The sequence below is a fragment of the Leucopleurus acutus genome (genome assembly GCF_964270905.1).
Source record: "Leucopleurus acutus genome assembly, chromosome: 7".
NCBI lineage: Eukaryota > Metazoa > Chordata > Mammalia > Artiodactyla > Delphinidae > Leucopleurus > Leucopleurus acutus.
In genome coordinates, this window is record NC_139150.1 from 75,301,675 (window position 1) to 75,323,792 (window position 22,118).

The 22,118-nt window shown below is 42.9% G+C and overlaps 1 protein-coding gene across 3 annotated transcripts in view; it reads right to left on the bottom strand.

Moving 5' to 3' along the window:
• Positions 1–22,118, bottom strand: part of MOB3B (MOB kinase activator 3B) — a 230,045-nt gene that overhangs the window by 140,538 nt on the left and 67,389 nt on the right. For all 3 annotated transcript variants that reach the window (XM_082843552.1, XM_082843551.1, XM_082843550.1), the window contains exon 2: positions 10,188–10,804. In XM_082843552.1, the coding sequence (XP_082699678.1) occupies positions 10,188–10,605 (418 nt within the window). In that variant the 5' untranslated portion in view covers positions 10,606–10,804. The remainder of the gene's footprint in view (positions 1–10,187; positions 10,805–22,118) is intronic.

A 22,118-nucleotide genomic window follows, 5' to 3' on the forward strand; every position in this document is an offset into this window, starting at 1 on the left:
AAATAAATAAAGAGATTTGCAAAAAGTAAAACAATGCCACTCTTCTTACTCATTTTTTTGTTTGTTTTGGGAAACAGTTATTTCTCATTAAAATGTTATTTATGTTTATATGTGGTGCATTTATTATTTTTTAATGAATTAATAAATATTTTAAAACTTCCCTAGTTTTAATTTCTAATATGATAACAATTGATAGCTATAACCCACATAAAACAAAAGATCTTCAGAATTTTCAATAATGTTTAAGAGTATGAAGGAGCTCAAAGGCCAAAAAAATTTGAGGCCACTATTCTACATCTATCTTACTTAAATCTTACAGCACCCCAATTCCCCTTCCCAATGTTGTCTTTACAGAACTCATCACTACCTAAAATTATTTCATACGTTTATTTGTTATTTATCTGTTTTCTCCATATGCCAGTCATTCACTTATTTGCTCTCAGATCCATTCCCTACATAGGTTTCCCAGGCCCCTTTACCCCGGCAGGAGACTGGAGGAGGGAAGCAGACACCCAGGTATTTCTCCCATGGTCCCCCTTGGCCTCCAGCAGTGCTGCATCTTCTCCTTGGTTCCAATTCTGCTGAACAGGCCATGCTCCCAGCTCCTGCGGCACAGCCCCAGCTCCCAGGTGCTAGTCATCTCCTCCCCTCACTTGGTCTGTTCAATCCTAGGGAGTAGGAACTTGCAGCTCTTGTGATTACACTGGTACCTCACCATCCCACTTTGACATTTCAGCTCTCCCCACACTTTGGGGAAAGGAACTTACCTCAGTTTCTTCATTTGAAAATAGGGAAAATGATAATGTCAAATGGGGCTGCTTTGGGGGTTAGAAATAACATACACACAGGGAATGCCCTCAGAGTCCAGTGGTTAGGAATCGGTGCTTTCACTTCGAGGGCCCAGGTTCAGTCCCTGGTCGGGGAACTAAGATCCCGCAAGCTGCACAGTGCGGCCAAAAAAAAAGAAAAACACATAAAGGACCTCGCATGCTGTTGGGCCCAGAATAGGTAATAAACCTTAGCTAATGTTATTATTATTACTGTACTTAAACTTTGGAATTACTGCCTGACATAAAATATGGAATCTATTGATCTCAGCGAGGTATTCAAGTCTTGATTATTAACTGGCATTCTAATGGATGTGAGAGATTATTCTTTTTCCAAGATAACTACTGTAATTATGACATGATCAATAGCTTTTCTCAATTTTTATTCCAGTTGGAAAAGAAATTTACAGCGAATACTGCAGGAGAAATTCTCCTATGTCATGAAGCATTACAAACTGCAATAAATCAGTGGTCTTCCCTTTTTATATCACCATGAAAAGTAATAAAGCCCAAATGTATTCAGCACTTAATTCCCTACCAGGAACTCACGAAGAGCCTTGTGTGCATTATGACACTTAATTCTCACAACATTACAAAGTGGGTATAATTATTCATACCCCTACTTTCCACATGAGGAGACAGGCTCAGAGAGGGTCAGGGCTTCCCAAGGTCCCAAAGCCATGAGAGGAACAGATTTGAACCCAGGCTGATGATGAAACCTTACCTGTATACTATTTTTAGAAAGCAAAATAAAGCCATCGTAACACAATCCATGTTTTATGACAGTTACTGCTCACAGGGACTCTGGTACATATCATTAACATATTTCTCACATGTCTTTTCAAAGACACAGAAAGACAGATGCCCTCAGCTGTAGGCTTGCCCCCACCCCCCACTTTGGGATGGTGAAATATGAATGGTTTATCTGAAGGCTGAAACTCGTAAATCCCCAATGTTCAACACCTTTCTTCCCTCTGTTCCTGGAGGCCATGGTAGGATTCCCTGGCTGGGCCAGGCGACCCAGAAATGTTGAAGGAAGTCACCCACAAGTAATTCTTGGTGGTCCTAAGATGCTGAGGTTCCACTGTACTGCCACACCAGGCATTAGGGCTCTCTCACTTCAGCTGGCCCAGAAACCAGGTAGGAGCCAGTTGTTGCTGGCAGAATCCCGGGGGTGACGGCAGAATGAACGCTTGACTATCAACTGGAGATTCTCCCTTAATTCACCACTGCTCTCCAGTCCTAGGATCCCGGGCCAGACAACATAGAAACACTGAAAACCTATTGCTTAATGTGAAGAATGTTTCCTTTCCCTGAGAGACAACTAACAACTCCAGTTCATCTCTCCATGAAGACAAACATTTTAACTTCCAAAGGCCTGCTGTAAAGATCAATTAGACATATCACTAAGGAGGTATTCACACACTAAAAGGATTCTTTGCCAAGCTGTCTTTAAAATTCTCTCTGAGAAATGAAAATATCAGCCAAATGACAGAAATTCAACTGCCTCACAATTTTCAGGAAGCTTCTGTTCTGTAATATGAACTATACAGCATGAGTCAATCAATTTACACTTACGTAGTAGTAATTAGTTCACCATGTGTCTACTTGATGCAGAGCGTTATGCTGGGTGCTGCACCCTGTAGCAGAAACAAGAAGGTGGGATTGGCTTTGTGCAGGCCTCATATGCTATTCATGTGAACATCTTCTCAAGTTCCATCCGGGACCCACCTGGTTCCAGCCGTCGAGGCCAAGCTAAACATCCCATGAATGTTTACTATTTCTTCTAAAGCTTCCATAAGATATAGCAGAAGATGAAGGGCATGTGAATCGACTCCACGGCCAAATACTTGAAAGAAGTATGGATTTTCATCCTACCTTCTGTCCTTTCTTACCTTAATTCACCTGACAAGTCTAATTCATCACACTGATACCATGTGACATTGAGGGGATAACATCGAAAGCATACCTAGTCTATGTCTCCACACTGTGCTAAGTATTTTCAATGTAGCACGTTATTTAATTATCTCAACAGTCCTATGAAGTAGATCCTTTTATATGCATTGTACAGATGAGCAAACAGGCCCAGAGAGTGAAAATTTTCTACTAAAAGTTGATAACTGGGATTCAAACTCAGGTCTAACAGAGACTAATGCTTTTGATCCTTTTTACCAACACCCCACCTTCCCAAACTGGCTCATCTTCCCACAGCATCCATTTCACCAGAAGACTTAAGAGAAAGACATGATTACATGAAGGAAAAAAACATGGATAGAATTATCATTCAGAATATGAATTTAGCATGAGTTTTTTTAAGATGAAACACCAAAACGTTCTTATATGCAGAGGTCTTAACAGATACTACATGTCCTAAAACCTACAAAGGTCTTTTAAAAGAAAAGCTTGAGATTCACTCTCCACACATGGAGATCTAGGGCAGGACAAAAACTCAACCTCCCTTCAAAATGACACTGTTTAAGGGTACCTTCTCTATCTAGAGGGGAGGCAGAGACTGGTGGGGAGGGCAGAGAGAGAAGGCCTCTGGTGTCAGGGCCGCGCTGATACGCCCTACTCAGATAAACAAAAACCTGTGCTCTTTAAATGTCAGCTGGCACATCAGTGATAATCCAGCGTGCTCTTGGGCACCTCACCCTCACTTCAAGTGGCTTATGCAACTGTTCCTTCCAACTCCATGTCTGTTCTGGGCAAGAGTTCTGGTTAACTCATTTTTCTCCATCCCCCTGCATTGCCGGATGCATTTCCACATCCCCTAAGGCTTAGGTGCTGAGCTGGCTTGCCTATCCACGCAGCACTGACCTCCGCAAGGCAGCCTTCGTTGACTAAGGTAGGGCACCACGTTGACTAAGGTAGGGCACCACGTCCACAAGCACCAACCGAGAGAAAGCAGCATATACCCCCCAACCCCCATTACAGCCTTTGTTTTTCATCTCTGTTTTCCACTGAGTATCATATAGCCCAGTTCCCTTCCCAGCTGATGCTGAGATGTAACGACTTGTCATTTGAGATATGGCTCATTAAAATTACACAGCACGAGTAATGGAGACCTCAGTGCAGGTGGGGACAGCAGGTAACTAGCCTTAACTTACAGGGCAGTCTCTAGGCCCTCTGGGCTCCCCTCTCCACTCCTTTTCTCTGCTGCTTCTTAGCACACTGGTGGCCCTCACCATTTTCCAGAGGTATCTCTTGGGATTTGCTGAGTGGGGTGGTTATTTACCACTGTTCTTATTAACTCAGCCACCAAGTCACTGCAGTACTGGGTTAACAAGGTGGAAGTAGGGAACTGTGTCCCTCCACAAGACCATCAATTCGCCGGCGGCCAGCGGGGCTGAGGAAGAGTGGAGTCAGCTGTTTCTGCATGGTTTCCATGAATAGACGACTGAATAGACTAGGGTAGCATCAGAATCTAGAGAAGGCAAGTTCTTACCGCGAGCAGAACTTTAAGAGTTCCCATCAGTAAGGACCCAGTTTGCACCGGGTGCACCACCCTGTCTGTTTTCACATCCTTCCCTGTGAATGCTGGGTTTATCGTAGGACATTTCCTCAGGAGGATTTAACATGTGATGCAACAGGTAGGGGTAAATCAAGGGTGATGTTGATTCTGGGCTAAGAACATCACAGACACGAGATGTTGGAGTAGCTGAGAGCACAGCCTGTGGAGTTGGGCTACTTTGGGTCTGAACCCTAGCTCTGCTTGTGTGACCCTGGGCACGTTACTTCATCTTTTTCATCTGCGAAATGGACCTCATAATACCTGCCTTACGGGGTTATTTTACAGATTAAACGATATGATGCAGGTAAAGCGTGGAGGGTAGTATGTATTCAGAAAATTGTAGCTTTATTATGATGCCTTCCCAACGAGTAAATTCTTAGGGGGCCAGTTTATCAGATCCCAAAGGCAAAACATGTTTCCAGAGTCTTAGAAAAACTTGCCAGTTCAAAAGGCAATCTTGGAGGCTTCGTTCCTGGGCACTGAGAACTATCTCCCCATCGTCTTGAGAGGTCAAATCCAGGGCAGCTCACCCAGCACTGATTTTAATGAATGGCTTGTGTCAGATGTGACTAGTAAGCTCTCTCCCCTCTTCCCCAGCTAACCTGCACCCAGTCTCTGCTGAGGTTTGCCGGACTGACACTGGACGTGGGCACATTCAGTACTCAGTCTTCTGAAAACCAAGCAAAACGATCCTTCCTAGTAGCTTTCTGTCTAAAGGGTTAAGTGTTCATCCCTGACACCAGGAGTTGGTCTAGCTCCTAGAGAAACACTGAAATTTCCCAAAGTCTTGGAAGGTATTTATGACCCCCATCAGAGAGCAATTCAGCAACGATTTTTTAAAAATCATGTTGATTCTCTTACAATGTGTCTTGCTTTTTTCTGGGGATACCGTTCAGAAATCATCTAGTGGGATCCAAGAGTTTTGGTTGACAGTTAAGTAGAAACGTATGCAGAGAGAGAGGCAGCTGACACACATTTGTTTTTTTAGCACCTCTTATAGGGGCTTATGGCTCTGGGCTGGGTGTTTTTACTCACACTGCCTCATTTAATCTTTACAACAGTCCTGTGAGATCAGAATCTTTACACAGAGAAACGCAAGCTCAGAGGTTACGTGTTTACCAATGTCACACAGTATCTTGTAATAGCAGAGCTAGTCTCTGTCTACAAGCCCAGGGCTAGTCCTACCACACTGTAAATATATTTTGTTGACATACATGCTGTCTTACCAGTGTTACATAGATTTATATAAAAATAAAAAACAAAAAACCAGGAGGGAGACAATAGAAAAAAAAAGTTAAAATTTAAAGGCTAATTATAGACTCGGTTCCCCAACATCCCATGTCTGAAAAGCTCATCCCTATGGACATTTTTATAGCCTTATGTTTCCTGCCACAATATTTTGAGAGGATGAAACTCAGCTGTAGTCTCATGGACACACTCCTCAGGCATTTCAGGGGTGATTATTTAAAATAGGGGCAGGGTTTCCCTGGTGGCCCAGTGGTTAAGAATCTGCCTGCCAATGCAGGGGACAAGGGTTCAAGCCCTGGTCCGGGAAGATCCTACATGCTGCAGAGCAACTAAGCCCGTGCGCCACAACTACTGAGCCTGCACTCTAGAGCCCGCGAGCCACAACTACTGAAGCCCACGTGCCGCAACTACTGAAGCCCATGCCCCTAGAGCCCGTGCTCCACAACAAGAGAAGCCACCGCAATGAGAAGCGTGCGTACCGCAACAAAGAGTAGCCCCCGCTCACTGCAACTAGAGAAAGCCCACGTACAGCAACGAAGACCCAACACAGCCAAAAATAAATAAATAAAAAAATTTATTTTAAAAAGAATCTTATTTAAGAAAAATAATAAAATAGGGACAAACAGAAACAAAGAAAAGAATCAGTTCTTTAAAATTTATACCGAAAATCAGCTTTTCTGAATTTTTTCCCACCCTAGACAACCTCCTAAAACCATGATTGAGAAGCCTTTCACCACGTGAAGGAAATTTGCAGAATAACGATTCATGCTATAAATGGTAGTGGGTGACAAGGGCATAGATTTTTGGCCACTCGAGCTCAAACCCTGACTTCTAAATGACTGATTAGCTGTACAACCTTGGGAAACGCTTTACTTGTTTAAATGTCAGCTTCCTAACTGGTAAAATGGCATATTTAATTCATTCAGTTATTTTAAGAATTAAGAAAGATTAACAGTAGCATGTATAGTGCCTGGCACTTAGCAAACTCAATACATGTGAGTTCCCTCCCGGCTTCTCTCCCTTCCTTTGCTTCCTCTGCTTGCTCTCCCCTTCCCTGACACCCATTTATTCTAAAACCATCGAGGTAGGTGAGATCATGTCATTATTTTTTAAATTCCTCCTGCTCAAAGACTTTTTAAAAACATGAGTTGGAGGAGCGCTAAGTTTTCCACTCCTTTTTTTCTGTCAGATGTGAGATTTAAGTCCTATTATATAACAGAAAAACAGGGAACCTGGGGGCTAGAACATAAAAATTATTGTAATTAGACAGGCAATGGAATTTGAAAAAGTGGGTGGCTGTGCTTTCTATTTTTCAAACGTTACCTCTAAAAGTGGCTAAAGAGATACAATCAAAGAGAAGGTGGCCCTTGCTTCTGAAGTTACTGCTGTCTTGGGAGCTTTTGCAGGAACATCTGTTGGCTTTTTAACAAAGGAAGCTGGGAAGGATCAAGGGAGACTGGAGGAGCCTCTGGTTCACGAGGGAGCCACATCTGTTTGGTATTCTCCCAACTGAGAAGGCTCGACTTCTGAAATAGCCCGGGTATCCGAGTTAAACCAGAATCCAGAAACAGATGAAAGTTTTTCTTTCCTCCATGTTTCAATGGTAGAGATCAACAGCTGTTTATATCCTTTAATACCTAACTAAGGGTGAAGCCTTCACATCTGTCTGTATTTTCCGGTTCTAGTTCCTCGGATCACAGTGGGGAGGAGGGGAAGTTTCAAACCCTTCCAATTCCCAGGCAAGAAGACAGAAATATGCCCAGGATTCAACGCCGTAATGTGAAGCAGAACTCCCAAATTTCTCATCCACCCAGGGTCTGCTGTTGGCTGGGAATTCCTCTTTTACTTTATCCTGACAGACATCTTGATCATTTCCATGATAATGACTCATGGCAGCACGAAGATCAAAAAGAAGGAAAGTAGGCTGGAATCAGGGGGAGGAAGAAGAGGAGGAAATGAATTCTCATAGAGAAAGCGGCTCCTAAAAGGCAAGTTCTTGCAAAGACAGCAACAGTATTACTGTCTGAGGACAAATAGCAGAGGTGAGCAGGATACGAATGAAGACCCTCAGGGTGATGGTGGATGGTGGTGGTTTTTACTGACCCCTAACATTTTAACCTTGGAAAAGTTAAACAGACAAAATTAAACCCTGTGGAAGGCAAGGTATGGGAAATACCCAGGAATGGTGATAAAGAGATTCAGAGACATTTGTTTAACTTCACTTTGATCACCAGCACCATACACTTTATAAAGATTATTTTTCCATCCATCCATCCATCCATCCATCCATCCATCCATCCATCCATCCATCCAACAACTTATAAGGCACCAGGACTGGACTTAGTGCTGGGATATTCAAATGCATAAGACATATTTTATAATTTGAAGGGGCTTATATTCTAAAAGATGACAGTCTTCACAGAGGAGATGGTATAAAGTTCATTTTTAAAAAAAAATTTTTGGTCATGCCACACAGCATGTGGGATCTTAGTTCCCTAACCAGGGATCGAACTCGCGCCTCCTGCATTGGAAGCACGGAGCAGTCTTAACCACAGGACCACCAGGGAAGTCTGAAGTATAAAAGAGCATATAAAGCATGCATTAAGAATTCACTAGAAGGGGATTCCAAAGGAGAGAATGACATGGATAAAACCAGAGAGGTAAGAAACAAACTGTTCCTGGGGAGGAGGAAAAGCATTCTGTGTGGTTACAATAAACAAGAGGGGTGGGAGGAGCTTACCAAAAGTACAGATTCTTAGGCCTCACCTAAGAGATTCTGATTTAGTTGTTGAGGGGGAGGACAAAGGAATCTGCATTTTGAGAAGAAGGTCCAAGTAATTCTGATACAAAGAAAAGTTTGGCAACTCTATATAGATGAACATTTCCCAAAAGATGCTAATAGTGTTCCATTAAAAAAAAGAAGAAGAAGAAGGTACCAGGTTCAAATTAAGATACACTACTTACTAACATATTCTTTTCTTGGAGATGTATAATGTACATTAGTATATTTAAAGTCCTGCAGTAAAGAAATCAATTTCACTCTGCATTTCCCAAATTTGTTTTTCCATGGGAGAAAAAAGAAAATCACAGTGCACCTATTAAGAGCTCCCAAAACACTTTTGTACTGTGTGGCACAGATTGGGAAGAGCTGAAATAGAGGATTCTGATCAGGTGAGTGTTCCCCAAGCACAAGATGTTGGACAAGATGTCCTCGTATGATCTGCAGAGTCATTGGCAGTTGCTTGTAATGCTTTTGGAAAAGACAAATTCCTCCCAGCTCCAGAAGAAGCCTCTGACAGTCAATGAAAGTGCAAAAAGACATGAACCTAGGAAACTGCTACTCCTCCAAGGCGCCAATTATACAGCCAGGGGAGTTTCTGAAACCTTCCTTCTTCCTCCTATGCTGGTGAGCCAACCAAGGGGGGTTGTGCTGCCATACACCCCAGTCCCTGCCCTAACAAGGGCAGCAGAAAGTATGTGAGGAAACTGGACAAGTCAACACGAGGATTCTGAGCAGATTGGTTTGTGTGCTGAATGTTTCAAGATGGACATACTGCCCTAATCAATTTATATACATTTTTTTTTCTGGTATAAACATAATTACTTCCATACAGCCCACTTCAACTTTCCATATGCCACATGGGGACACACATGCCCCATCTAAAGGTGATTTCACCAATGTGTTTCAAACGCTTTTTTTTTTTTAATACCCCAACTATCTCAGAGCTTTTCAATAATATTTTCCAGCAGCATAAGTATTTTTTCAACCATTCCACAAATAGTTCCTGAGTGCCTAAAAGGTTCCAGGGCACCATGCTAGGTATCACAGGTACATCAGTGCAAAGAAGAGAATGCTCACCCTTATTGAACCTAAGGCCCTAAAAACTGAATTCTGAATTCAACCTGCCAGGCTTGCAGATTCAATGATCAGCAGCATAAAGAAATATAAGAGATAGGAAAGGTCTGGTCTCTCCCCTTGAAGAATTTTATGGCTCAGAGCACAAAGCAAACAAAAGCATTTGCATTTCAGGTGTCCGGGTTGGTCTAGCAGCTACACAAGGGTCCAGAGTTAATAGTACAGACTGAAATTAATACCTATGATCAGGAGAGGGGAGAAAAGAATGCCAGGATCTTATTTCTCCAAAATGCTAACTTCCTGTTTGCTTGATTCCCAAACAAATCCACGGATTCTCACACTGGGATTTCTTACCCTGAGAGACGAGTACCAATAATTGCACCAGAGTTCATGTAACTAGCTAGTTAATTAGCTCCAAATTAAAAATTTTACCAGGAGCTCTGGGTGGGTTCGGAGTCTAATCCTAATGAAGCCAATAAGATCAAATCCAACTTTTCATCAAGCCAGTGTTTCCCACTATTTAGGTCTACAAAATAATTCTAAGTGGTCTACGAATGATTTTTTTTTTCAATAAGGTCCTTAGATCCGGAAAAGGAAATTGCTGCTATGTGAGTGATGGAATTTAGGGAAACACTGATATAGGTGCTATCCGGCATTCAAAGGCAGTCCCAGAAGCAGCCCCTGCAAACCTTCCAAGCTTGGGCGGGAAGTGACAAAATAACCAGGAAGCTGGCCATGGACTTACCCACACACGTTGGAAATATGTCCTCATTGTTGATCTGGACTTCAATCCAATCCATGAGAAGGTTCATGTACTGGGGGGCTGGCAGTGCAGTCGGCTTCTTGTACTTGAGGTCATCCTGCCACCGATACTCGTATTTGGGGCCCCCTGACATCACAGGGCAGGTCCGCTCAGTGCAGAACTCACAGATGGTACCGTAGATGAGGTTGATCCGATTGAAGAAGTCCACCACGTGCACCGCCACCCAGTCGTTCTGGTCCTCCCCGCTGGGTAGCTGCACAGCTGCCCTCAGGTCCACGCCTGAGTTGAGGGATGCCTGAGCCCGTTTGTGGAGTTCGAACCTCTGTGTGCCAGGTTCAAATTTCCTCTTCGGCCGGAAGGTCTTGTCCTTGTTGAACACCTGCTTCAAGGCTATGGACATGGTCTTCTCCTTCTCTTCCTTCCCCCTGCAGGAAGCAAAAAGGCAACTGGGACTTTTCAATGAGAGATTACAACCCACCAGGGTTTTCCACTGCCAGCCCTCTGGCCCCAGTCTTGCGGTCTGCAGCTTTCAATCTCTTTTTAGACAGCCCCTTCCATCTTCCTCTTGAATGATTTCCAGGGGAACCTCATGTTTCTTCCTAAAGGCAGGAGAGAAAAGGGTCTCATTAGTGTCCCGTTTGCATTTAAGAAATGACAAAGGCTTAGACCTGACTTCCATCTCACTTCTGGCTGTGCCCACTTCCATCCAGGTATAAGGACGTGGAAGTGAAGCCAAACCCCTGAGAATCCGGATTGGTGATCAAATCATATGACCAAATAGCCAAAGGAGGAAAAGTATCACACCCTTTTTCTTCATGGCCTTGATCAAATCTCTGGAACTTTTCCCTGTGTGATCATAGTTTCAATGGACTGCTCCAAGGTGTTAAGGATGAGCATGTTAGTCAATGACACATCCCCATAGGCTCCTTTTTAGAGCATCTGCCCCACCCTGCCACTTGCCCCTATTGAGTAAGCATAAGGACACTACCCCCATCCTCCTGGATACAGCTGATTGGAGCAGGGGTGGCTATCACACCCAGCGGGCTTCCCCGGGAATTTCGAATCAGGATCCAGCCTTTGTTAGGCATTATCCCTGAGAAGTGATGAAAACTGGGTCTGCCTGACGCTATTTGCAATAGCCAAGACATGGAGACATGGGAACAACCTAAATGTCTATCGACAGATGAATGGATAAAGAAAATGTGATATATACATATACACATATATAGAATGGGATATTACTCAGCCATAAAAAAGAATGAAATAATGCCATTTGCAGCAACATGGATGGACCTGGAGTTTATTGTACCAACGGAAGTCAGTCAGACAGAGAAAGACAAATACCATATGATATCACTTATATGTGGAATCTAAAATATGACACAAACGAACTTATTTACAAAACAGAAACAGACTCACAGACATAGACAGCAGACTTGTGGTTGCCAAGGGGGAGGAGGGATGGGATTGGGAGTTTGGGATTAACAAATGCCAACTATTATACATGTATAACTGAATCACTTTGCTGTACACCAGAAACTAATACAACATTGTAAATCAATGATACTTAAACAAATTTTTTACAAAATTGGGTCTGCTTGAGCCCTATTTGGACCATGTGTAGTACAGTTGAGAAAGCTGGTCTGCAGAGAGGGGAGGGAGGAAAGGGGGAGGTGTTGAGGAGAAGAGGGGGAAGAAGTGAAGGAGGAAGAGGAGAGAAAGAAAGATGCCATATGCACAGACAGAGAAACAGAGCCAAGGGCACAAGTGACCACAGGCAGAGGAAGACAAGCGAAAGAGAGACAGTGGGGAGAGAGTAGCTTCTTTTGTTCTTGAGAGCCTTATAGGAACTGGTTCCATTTCCTCTTGAAGCCTAGTTGTGTTTCCAACCCTTGGGACACATACATTTTTCTTGAATTAGTCAAATATCTCATTTTACTCCAGCTAACTTGAGTGGGTTGTTTTTTTCTAAGAACCCCTAACTATGACAGCATTTACCACCCTTACAACATGCCATCCTTTACATCCTAAATAGTGCTTTGAGGCACTATCTGATAAAACTTTCTGTGATAACGCAAATGTTCTGCATCTTTTTTGTCCAGTATGGTACCCGCTAGCCACATGTGGCTACTGAGTACTTAAAGGGTGGCTAGTGTGACTGAGAAACTGAATTTTTCATTTTATTTCATTCTAATTAATTAAATAATTGATTGACTTAATTAATTAATAATCCAAAAAGCCACATGCAGCTAGTGGCTACTATACTGGACAGGGCAGCTTTGAAGTCTTCAGTGCTCTCTTCTCCATCACCTTATTTGACCCTTTTAAAATTCTGGTGTGATTTATAGCAGATTCAGAATAGGTGTAGTGGATTTGTAGTAGGTATCATTATCCCTGGGTCTCCAGGAGATAAAATTACTTGCTGAACAAGGTCCCATAGTGAGTAGGGACACGGCTAGGATCGAAATTCACTTTTTGATTGCTAGCAAATGCTCTTTCCACGTAGCCTTACGTTCTAAAAAGTGATGCTCTTCAACCTGTCCCTCCTGCTGGTTCATGAAGCCCCTTTACCTACAGCTTCCATCCACGTATTCCCCAAAGACCACAAGTATCGACTGGCTGGAAGTGCAGACGATGTCCTGTGGCCTGGAAACAGAGAGGAGATCACTGATCCATTCATGGGTCAAACCCTAGCAAAATGAGCCAACAGCTGTGGCCGGAGTCAGAAGAGTCCATCGTGGCATCAGTTAAAACGGACTTGAAGCAGGATCCACTGATCCACTCCTCTGTTACGCCACACTCAGACACGGCTCAGTGATGCATTCAACCTTAAGTTATTCCGGCAAAACAAAAACCAAAACCAGCTAAGACATTCCGACTGCCTCTCACAGGCTCTGCGCTTCACTCAGAACTGCTGATTATTCAGCTGAATGCCTCTTCTGGCCACTCCCTGCAGCCTCCCTGCATACTTGGTCGGCTCCCTCCCTCCCTCTTAAGCCCACCCTTCTTCCTATTAGGTTTTCACTGCAAGGCCATATTATCAGTGAGGTGTTCTTGTCCCTCCTCACCTGGCCTCGCGTGTACACACCCTCTCAGAGACCCATGTGGAAAAGCGGGTCATGTGACACCCTGCCTTTGGCTGTCTGTGAAATCACATTGGCGGTACTTCAGAAGATCACCAGGAAGGTTATCACCACACAAACTCTGCACACTGTAGCAATCTCTTCTTCAAAAGAATACCATCCCAGGGGCTTCCCTGGTGGCGCAGTGGTTGACAGTCCGCCTGCCGATGCAGGGGACACGGGTTCGTGCCCTGGTCCAGGAAGTTCCCACATGCCGCGGAGAGGCTGGGCCCATGAGCCATGGCCGCTGAGCCTGCGCGTCCAGAGCCTGTGCTCCGCAACGGGAGAGGCCACAACAGTGAGAGGCCCACGTACCGCAAAAAAAAAAAAAAAAAGAATACCATCCCAAAGGCTTAGCCTGCCTGAAAAGAGACTTAAGAAAGCCGAGGGCCTTCAAAGAGCATTTCCAAAATAAAAATATAAGCTAGAGGTTGGGAAGATAGGGAAAGGAGGACGAGAACGTTTATTTTCTCTTAAAAGAGACAAGTCTCTCTGTATCGCAAATGTTTAATTGCTGACAGTAAAGCAGCAACAACCCAACAGCCACCCCCTCATGTCTCCAGTAAATAAGACTTGCTGTTCTGTTATTCTGATAATGAGGGTACCATCAATCAATTCCCACGGTCCTCAGAGCAATCTCATCACCTTACATGACCCTCGTTATCACTAATTCTGCTGTTTCCCCAGGACCTGGCATGTCTGGGTGCACGGACACCAAAGTGGAAACCTTCCTCTGTACCAGTGCCAGGCTCTCATGGACACTACCAAGTCCCTCTGGCACCTCTGTTGAGAGCGTGTGAGTGAGACAGATAATCATAGCAAATCCTCCTCATCACAAAACCCACCAGTGGCTGGCACTCACTAATATTTAAATTGAAAAAAAAACTTCTTTGAGGTTTGGGAATTTTTCTTCCAGAGATACTTAGAAAACAAACTTCAAGACATCAATCTCTTGAAATGGATGGGTGTTTATTCAAACTTTTAACCAGCTTTAAAGTCACTCTTCCTTTTTGCTCCTGTATAACAGGCTTACCTGAGGGAACAGTCATCTTCGTAAGATTATTTCTCAACAAAGTCCCTTAATGTGCTGCTCTTGGCTACCATTTATTAAACTCTACTATGCACCGGATTTTTACGTATATTATTAACATTTTAATTCTCACTACAACTTTGCATGATGGATGATTTTATGACCGTTTTATACAAAAAGAAATTGAGGCTCAATATGAAATAATTTTGCAGAAATCACAAAATTAGTAGATGGTAAGGCTAAGTTTTGAATCCAGACCTCTCCAGTACTGAAATATATATGATTTTTTTCCTCACTAAAGTTGCTTTAAAATCTCATGAACATCCTTATGTTTTCAAAGCCCCTTCACAGGTAGATGTCAAAGCTCCTCACAAGCCTGTAAAGGAAGCTAGAACAGGTGGTATTATTATCTGCATTTTACAGATGAGGAAACAGAAACTCCCATCTCCTAACGCTGTCCCCAATGTGTTCATCATTCTAACATGCTCAGACACGTCTCTCCCGGTCAAACTCTTCTGTCTAGAATACAGTTTTCTGGAGAAGGGATAGGTTGGTCAGTGGGCCCCTGTGTTTAAAGACAATGGCACTCCAGGATGGATAAAAACAAATTCATCACACCACTGAATGACTGAACAAAGAGGCATCTGTCCGTGTCTTTATCTGAGCGTCAGATGCTCTACTGAGGCAGGTACACAAAAGAGTTTTGAAGTAAAAAGGCAACTATATGAAAAGGCAACTATATGAAATCCATCTATATGGGGATATATGTATACATATAGCTGATTCACTTTGTCATACCGCAGAAACTAACACAACATTGTAAAGCAATTATATTCCAATAAAGATGTTTAAAAAAAAAAAAAAAGAAATCCATCTAACCTTACTTTCAACCCAGAGCCCCAGCAGGACCCTTGCCCATAATTGACACTGTAGGCTTATTACATGGTTAGAGCAGTGCTTCTCAAATGTGAACATGGGATCTTGTTAAAATGCAGGTTCTGGTCCAGTAGGTCTGGAGTGGCGCCTAAGAGTCTGCGGGCCTAACAAGTTCCCAAGTGATGCCAAATCTATTGGCCCACGGATGACACTTTAAGTATCAAGGCCTGATCTAACTAAGAGAGCTTGCTAGAAATGCAGACTCTCAGGCCTCTCCCGAAACCTAGTAAACCTGAGTCTGAATTTCAACAAAATCTCAGAAGTATATGCTTTAAGGAGTACTGGGTTAGTGGGCTGCCCTACTGGCTGGGAAAGGGGATGACTAAATAAACTTCCGTTTGTTGTTTTGTCAACAGTTTGCTTCATAAACCTAGTTATCAGCTGAGTGTGCCTGCGTGTATGTGACAAAAACAATGAGAGACTCAGTGTTTTGAATACAATTGCCTTGACAGATAGTGACAGTGACCAGGTCTCTTGATCTGCATTGATTTGGAGAGCACAGCCCCAGAACCCAGGAGCTTCCCAGCGAAGACCTTGTCATAAATGCCAGGTGAACTGTGGCTGCTGCTCCTGCCATGGCAGCCTCAGGCACAAAAGCTGCTTTGGCTAAGGAAAATGTGGGACTAGCAACGGCACTGTCGTTATTCTCTGTCTTTGTCCAGTCTCCAGAAAGAAAAGAACAAGTCACCAGCTTTGCCCCGTGGCTAAAAACTATAGCAAATTCTATGTTATGAATAATACCCACTACAATGCTGGTTCTTAAGAAATGTTTGAGGCTAACTGCTCATTCAACCAATAAACCTTCACTAAAGGGCCAGGCACCAAGGACACAAAGTTAATTAAAACTTGGGCCCTGCCTTTGAAAAGTCCACAGCTTGCTGTCTAGTTTTGAGGTCAGTTCATGGGCTTTTGCTTTTTTAGCTGCAAAATTAAATGCCCCAACATGGATCATGATGGGATTCCTTCACGGTATTACTCAGGTTAGGAATGAAAAAGACAGTGAAGAGAAAAATTCTCTTAGATTTCAAGTAAACAGCATACATTTATTCAAATAAACAGCATAAAATTGACAGGCGTTCCATGTGTTCTCCATATTTTCTGCTAAATAGATCAATTATAGCAATAAAACATGTGCACTATAAAAATATGCAGAAAGCATTCAGCTGGGCTGCAAGGGAATGTTGACAAGGTAACTAAGCAACACTGGCAAGAAAAGTTCTTATTTTTCTTTTCCTACTGATGTCTTCTGACTTATTAGTTGAAAAATCAAAGACTCCTCACCAAGAATAAGGAAGAAATGAAACAGCTCTCCCATCCACTCCTGAGAGATGCGTCCTCTTCAGCTGTGACCACCTCTAGAGACGTTGGAGGTACAGAAGGGCAGGCAGGACAGAAAGTAGAGGGACCAGAGAGATATTAGTGGGGGAAAGGAGGTTTAATGTCTCCTCTGTGGGGATGAAGCACTCCTCCTGGCAGGGCAATTCACTACAGGAAGGCCATGAGGAAAATGGGGGCCCCAGAAGGACCCCACATGAGGCAGTCCATGCCATCTTCATTGCTGGGGTCCCAGGAGCTAGGATGGTGCCTGGAACAGAGCCGACTTCACTGAATGTTTGCTGAATGAATGAATAAATGACAGTGAATGAAGAACCCTTTGCATCAAAGTGAAACGACAGAAGTGAAACCAAATTGGACCTCCTACCTTTCATTATTTGGGGACTCCACCTCAAACTGTAAGTTTACTGCCTACGCACTGAGGTCAGATATTACCCACTGCTGGGCTGTCCTGAAAAGTCAAGACATCTGTCCAACTTCTCTTTCAAATGGGCTGTTCTTTCCCATGTGTTACCTAAAATTCCAGCTCTTCAGAATTAAAGAATAACTCACCTGATTTATTATCTTCCCACTATTTTTTTCTCTTTATGGCTAGAATAGTCCATGGAACCCTCCTCTCACACTCCAAATATTGAATAAAAGTAGATTAGGTTTTTATTTTAGAGGAGTGTGTGTGTATGTGTGTGTGTGAGAATAAATTCAACGTCATCTAACCTTCTCAGGCTCCAGTAAAAGGACTGTGCCTAAAAAGTGACTCTATCAACCTTTATGTAGTGTTTTACTCCTTCCTAGTCATTAGGTACTGTCTTTGCTCACAAAACAATCCAAAAATTGGAGAGATTCCTGCCTGAGAAGCCGTCTTGCCTCTTTCTTTTTTTTGGTCCAACTAATCTACTTCCTCAACTTTGAGCTGCCGTACTGTTGCATTTTAGACTAGTTGGGAGAGATAGCGCTGCCTCATTTTAAACTTCAAAGGCATGTATGATTTCAGAGCTTTAAAATGCCCAGGTTATTTCTGAACACAGATGAAATCAGTACAAACAGGTGCAGCCTTACAGAAGTCTGTTGCATAACCATCACTCCCCATCAATTTCTAGCTCTTCAATATCCATTCAAGTTGCATTCTCATTGTTTCATTTGCATATTTTAGTCACCAGGGTGGACAGTCTAGCATTAAAAATAGTAGTAAATATTCCAAAGATGAAAATATTGCATGCAAGCTGGTATACTGCAGTGGCAGCAACAACAGTGATTGATCAATGCACAGGTGTTTACAGCAGAGACCCACAAGGATTCTTCATTTCACAGACTCAGAAACATCACCATTCAGAAGAGGACACTTGGTGGTAAGAAAGAGTAAAAAGAGTGGAAGGATAGAAAAGGGTGGGATTTAGGGAATTTCCCGGTGGTGCAGTGGTTAAGAATTCGCCTGCCAAAGCAGGGGACATGGGCTCGAGACCTAGTCCGGGAAGATCCCACATGCTGAGGAGCAATTAAGCCCGTGCGCCACAACTACTTAAGCCTGCGTACCTAGAGCCCACGCGCTGCAACAGGAGAAGCCACCACAATGAGAAGTCCGCGCACTGCAACAAAGAGTAGTCTCCGCTCGCTGCAGCTAGAGAAAGACTGTGCACAGCAATTAAGACCCAACGCAGCCAAAAATAAATAAATAAATTTCTAAAAAAGAAAAAAGAAAGACCTATTTGCTTAGTTCACAGTTTTTTTTAAAAAAAAGAAAGAAAGAAAGAGAAGAAAAGGGTGGGATTTACTTGGTGTGGTTAAATTTACCATATACTCACACTGTGCTGAAGAAAAGACAGACTTTTAAAAATATATTTTCTTAAAGGGAATAAAAGTCTCTTAAATAAAGTCCTTCCTGAGCCCAGTAGAGACTGGCTTAGATTCCCAGTAACGAGGGAGATGGCAAATCTTTGGTTCTACCTTGCATAGGGTTGATTCAATTTTACCACAGTTTTAAAAATAAATAGTGAAAGCAAAATTATTGCAAGATAAATGCTCAGTTGACCCATTTAATATTCATGAAAGGCATCCTAATTATTTTAATAATTTTTAAAAGAAAAAAACTTCTCCAAGTTAGTAACCACTTGCTCTCTATTATTTCCAAATCTTTCGGCTAGCTAGAGAATACTTTTGTGGTTAGAAAAAAAAATCTTATGATTTGAGACCATAATACTTAGGCAGGTGGCAGTAGAGAAATGGAGGATGAGGCGGTAACTACAGATAGAGCTAATTTAATTGCTGAAGTAAAAAAATAAGGCAGATAAAAAATGTATTTTTACTTTTTAAAGCAAAGGTGTAGACCAGCTGGTGTGATGTCACTCAGAACCTCCATCGGATACTGGGATAAAGGTCATTGTCAATTACCATTTCCTTCTTTCTCTTTGAGACAGGATATGCCAATTCTTTCCTGGAAAAGTCTTGCTTTAAAGGAAAAACATTCAAATTCAAGGAAGTTGGTTCCTGTAACTATCAACAGACTTATTTACTTTTAGGCACTGTAAGTGAATTTGAGTCTCAGGGTCTGGAAAATTTTTATCCCTGGCACTATGGAAATTTATGTATGACATCTGGAACCACTGCAAGAGATCTTTGAAGGGCGTTAGAGAACACAAAATGCGCTAGAAGACTGGAAATTGGAAAATACATTTCTAATTTTCAAAAGAATACTATTTTAAGCTTGGTGGGATGGGTAAAACTAACACCAACTGCAGGCAAAATTTGGAGGCGATATAGCCCAGTAGCTAAGAACATAGCATCTGCAGGGTTGCTGTGGGAATTCCAGAGGGCACTTTGGTTAAATGTTTGGAACACAGCAGGCACTGAGTAACGTGGTTGCTGCTATCATCGTCATCATCCTTTGAATCACATTATGACTCAAGTTTTAACAGAGAGTCAGATTCTAGAGGTAGCAAACAGCCAATGAGAATGTTAGAATGGTTAAAATTCTACTCAACCTAATTACGTAATAGTAACAATAACTAACATTTATTTGTTTTGCAATTTATTTAAATAGAAAATTATGAGTTAGGTATTATTATCCCCATTTTATACTCAGGGAAACTTGAGATACAGTTGAGAGTAAAACTTGTCCCAGGTCATAGAAACAGTAAGTAGCCAAGCTGACTCCAAAACTCTCAACCCTAATTTAGACTGCCTCTCTAGACAGGTAGCTCACAAAAAAGACCAGAGGAACTTCTACGGCACATCTAAGGGGTTAGGGAAGAGGATGGGAGAAACACAGACCTAGCCCTATGTAAACGGTCATGTGCCACCCCCCAATGATACATATTTCTTGAACTTTTGTGGTCTGGAGTCAGGTCCTGGCAATGACTCTGACTGGCTACATCTTTGGACAAGACACCCTTTATGAGCCTCAGTTTTGTTTTCTTTAAAAATAAAGGTAAGGGCTTCCCTGGTGGCGCGGTGGTTAAGAATCTGCCTGCCAATACAGCGGACATGGGTTCGAGCCCTGGTCTGGGAAGATCCCACATGCCACAGAGCAACTAAGCCCGTGCACCACAACTACGGATCCTGCGCTCTAGAGCCCTCAAGCCACAACTACTGAGCCCACACGCTGCACCTACTGAAGCCCGCACGCCTAGAACCCGTTCTCCGCAACAAGAGAAGCCACCGCAATGAGAAGCCCGCGAGCCGCAACAAAGAGTAGCCCCCGCTCGTGGCAACTAAAAAAAGCCGGCGCGCAGCAACGAAGACCCAACGCAGCCAAAAGTAAATAAATAAAATAAATTAAAAAAAATAAAGTTGTGCACCACAACTACTGAGCCTGCGCTCTAGAGCCCCCAAGCCACAACTACTGAAGCCCGCGCACCTAGACCCCGTGCTCTGCAACAAGAAAAGGTACTGCAATGAGAAGCCTGCGCACCGCAACGAAGGGCAGCCCCCGCTCGCCGCAACTAGAAGCAAGCCGTGCACAGCTAAGGAGACTCAACGCAGCCAAAAATAAAACAAATAAAACATTAAAAAAAGATTCCCTAATACTTATAACACACTTAGCTTAATATTGTGAAGAAGTTCTTGTACTTCTGCAGTAATAAAATTTAGTGCAATATTATTTCATGAATTTTGATATACCAGGGCAAATTACATGCTGCATGCCCTCCCAGTAATCTCTCAAACACTTGTTTTGAATGGAATATAAAAGTTTCTCATTTAAAATTTTTAAATGCTTTACATTTAATACAATACGTTTGGTTTTAACCCAGCTATCATCTCTGTGTTGGTAACAGAATAACTTTCTCAACTGATTAGAACGTTACTCTTGTTATCAAACAGTGATCCAGCTGGAGGATTTAGGCTGCATCCCCTGAAACTCTCGAGGGGGAAAAGACAAACATCTAGCTGGGAGCTTTTCAACTCGAGAGGGGAAACAGATGGACAGGAGGATAATGCTGCGATAAAACTGAGACAAATAATTAATGATGCTATCCTCTCTACGTTCTTGAACACATCCACAGCTAAAAAAGAAGCTTGAAATAAAACTGAATCAAACAAGTAATTGTAAACGATGTGGCCACCTGGAGGACGGCACAGAGCCCTCCTTTAGAGTCAGAAAGACGTGGGCTTGAGTCCAGACTCTGCCCCTTAACGAGTTACTCTCCTGGGCTAAACCCTCCCTCTTTGAGCTTCAATTTCTTCTTTGGTTAAATGAGGGTACTAACGCAATATCACAGTGTGTTTGGGGGATAAGTGAGACGGTGTGAGTAAAGACAGACAAATTTCAAATGTTACATTTATTAACCCAGATTTCTCATAGTATTGGATTTCAAGTGGCTTCATGATCAATAGGGGTCCCAAGTATAACCTGGGCTGTTCTTTGACATCTTCTCCGTAAGACGTGACCCTCAAAACTGTACAAAATCTTGGAAAGTTTGAAGGAGAGATCCATTTCCCCATTCTTGGTTTTTATCAGGAAGAAGTTCCCCTAAGGATACAACTGGCCTTTCTCTGTCCTTGTACTAACGTTACCCCAGGGGAAGTGGAGGTACTAACTCATGTAACTGGTGAATTTGAGAAGAATCAACCGGCCACATGCTCAGCTGGCTCAGCCTTCCCTCCTGAGAGATGCCTGCCCTCAGGGAGTGTGCTATTTGCTGCTTCCCCAAAGCCCCTTGTCTCCAGTGCTGCATGGGAAAAGGGGGGTAAATCTAGGGTTTTGATGTGAGCAAACAAAGTTCACTAACAGACCTACAGCTACGTCCTATAAGCAGTAAGGCTGATCTGTTGTTACTTCAATCAATTTCTGCAGAAGCCATTTAGAGAAGACTGGTATTATTTGTTTCGAGGGCCCTTATGGAGATCCCAATGTCATGTTGTGCCCACAGGCTTGCCTATGCAAACGTAGCTGGTTTTTAGGAGAGCTGCACTACGACATCAATTCAAGGACGGCCCTGTTTAAGACATACCTTATTTATCTGCAGAAGGTCTGTGTCTGCACACCAGGCATCCACA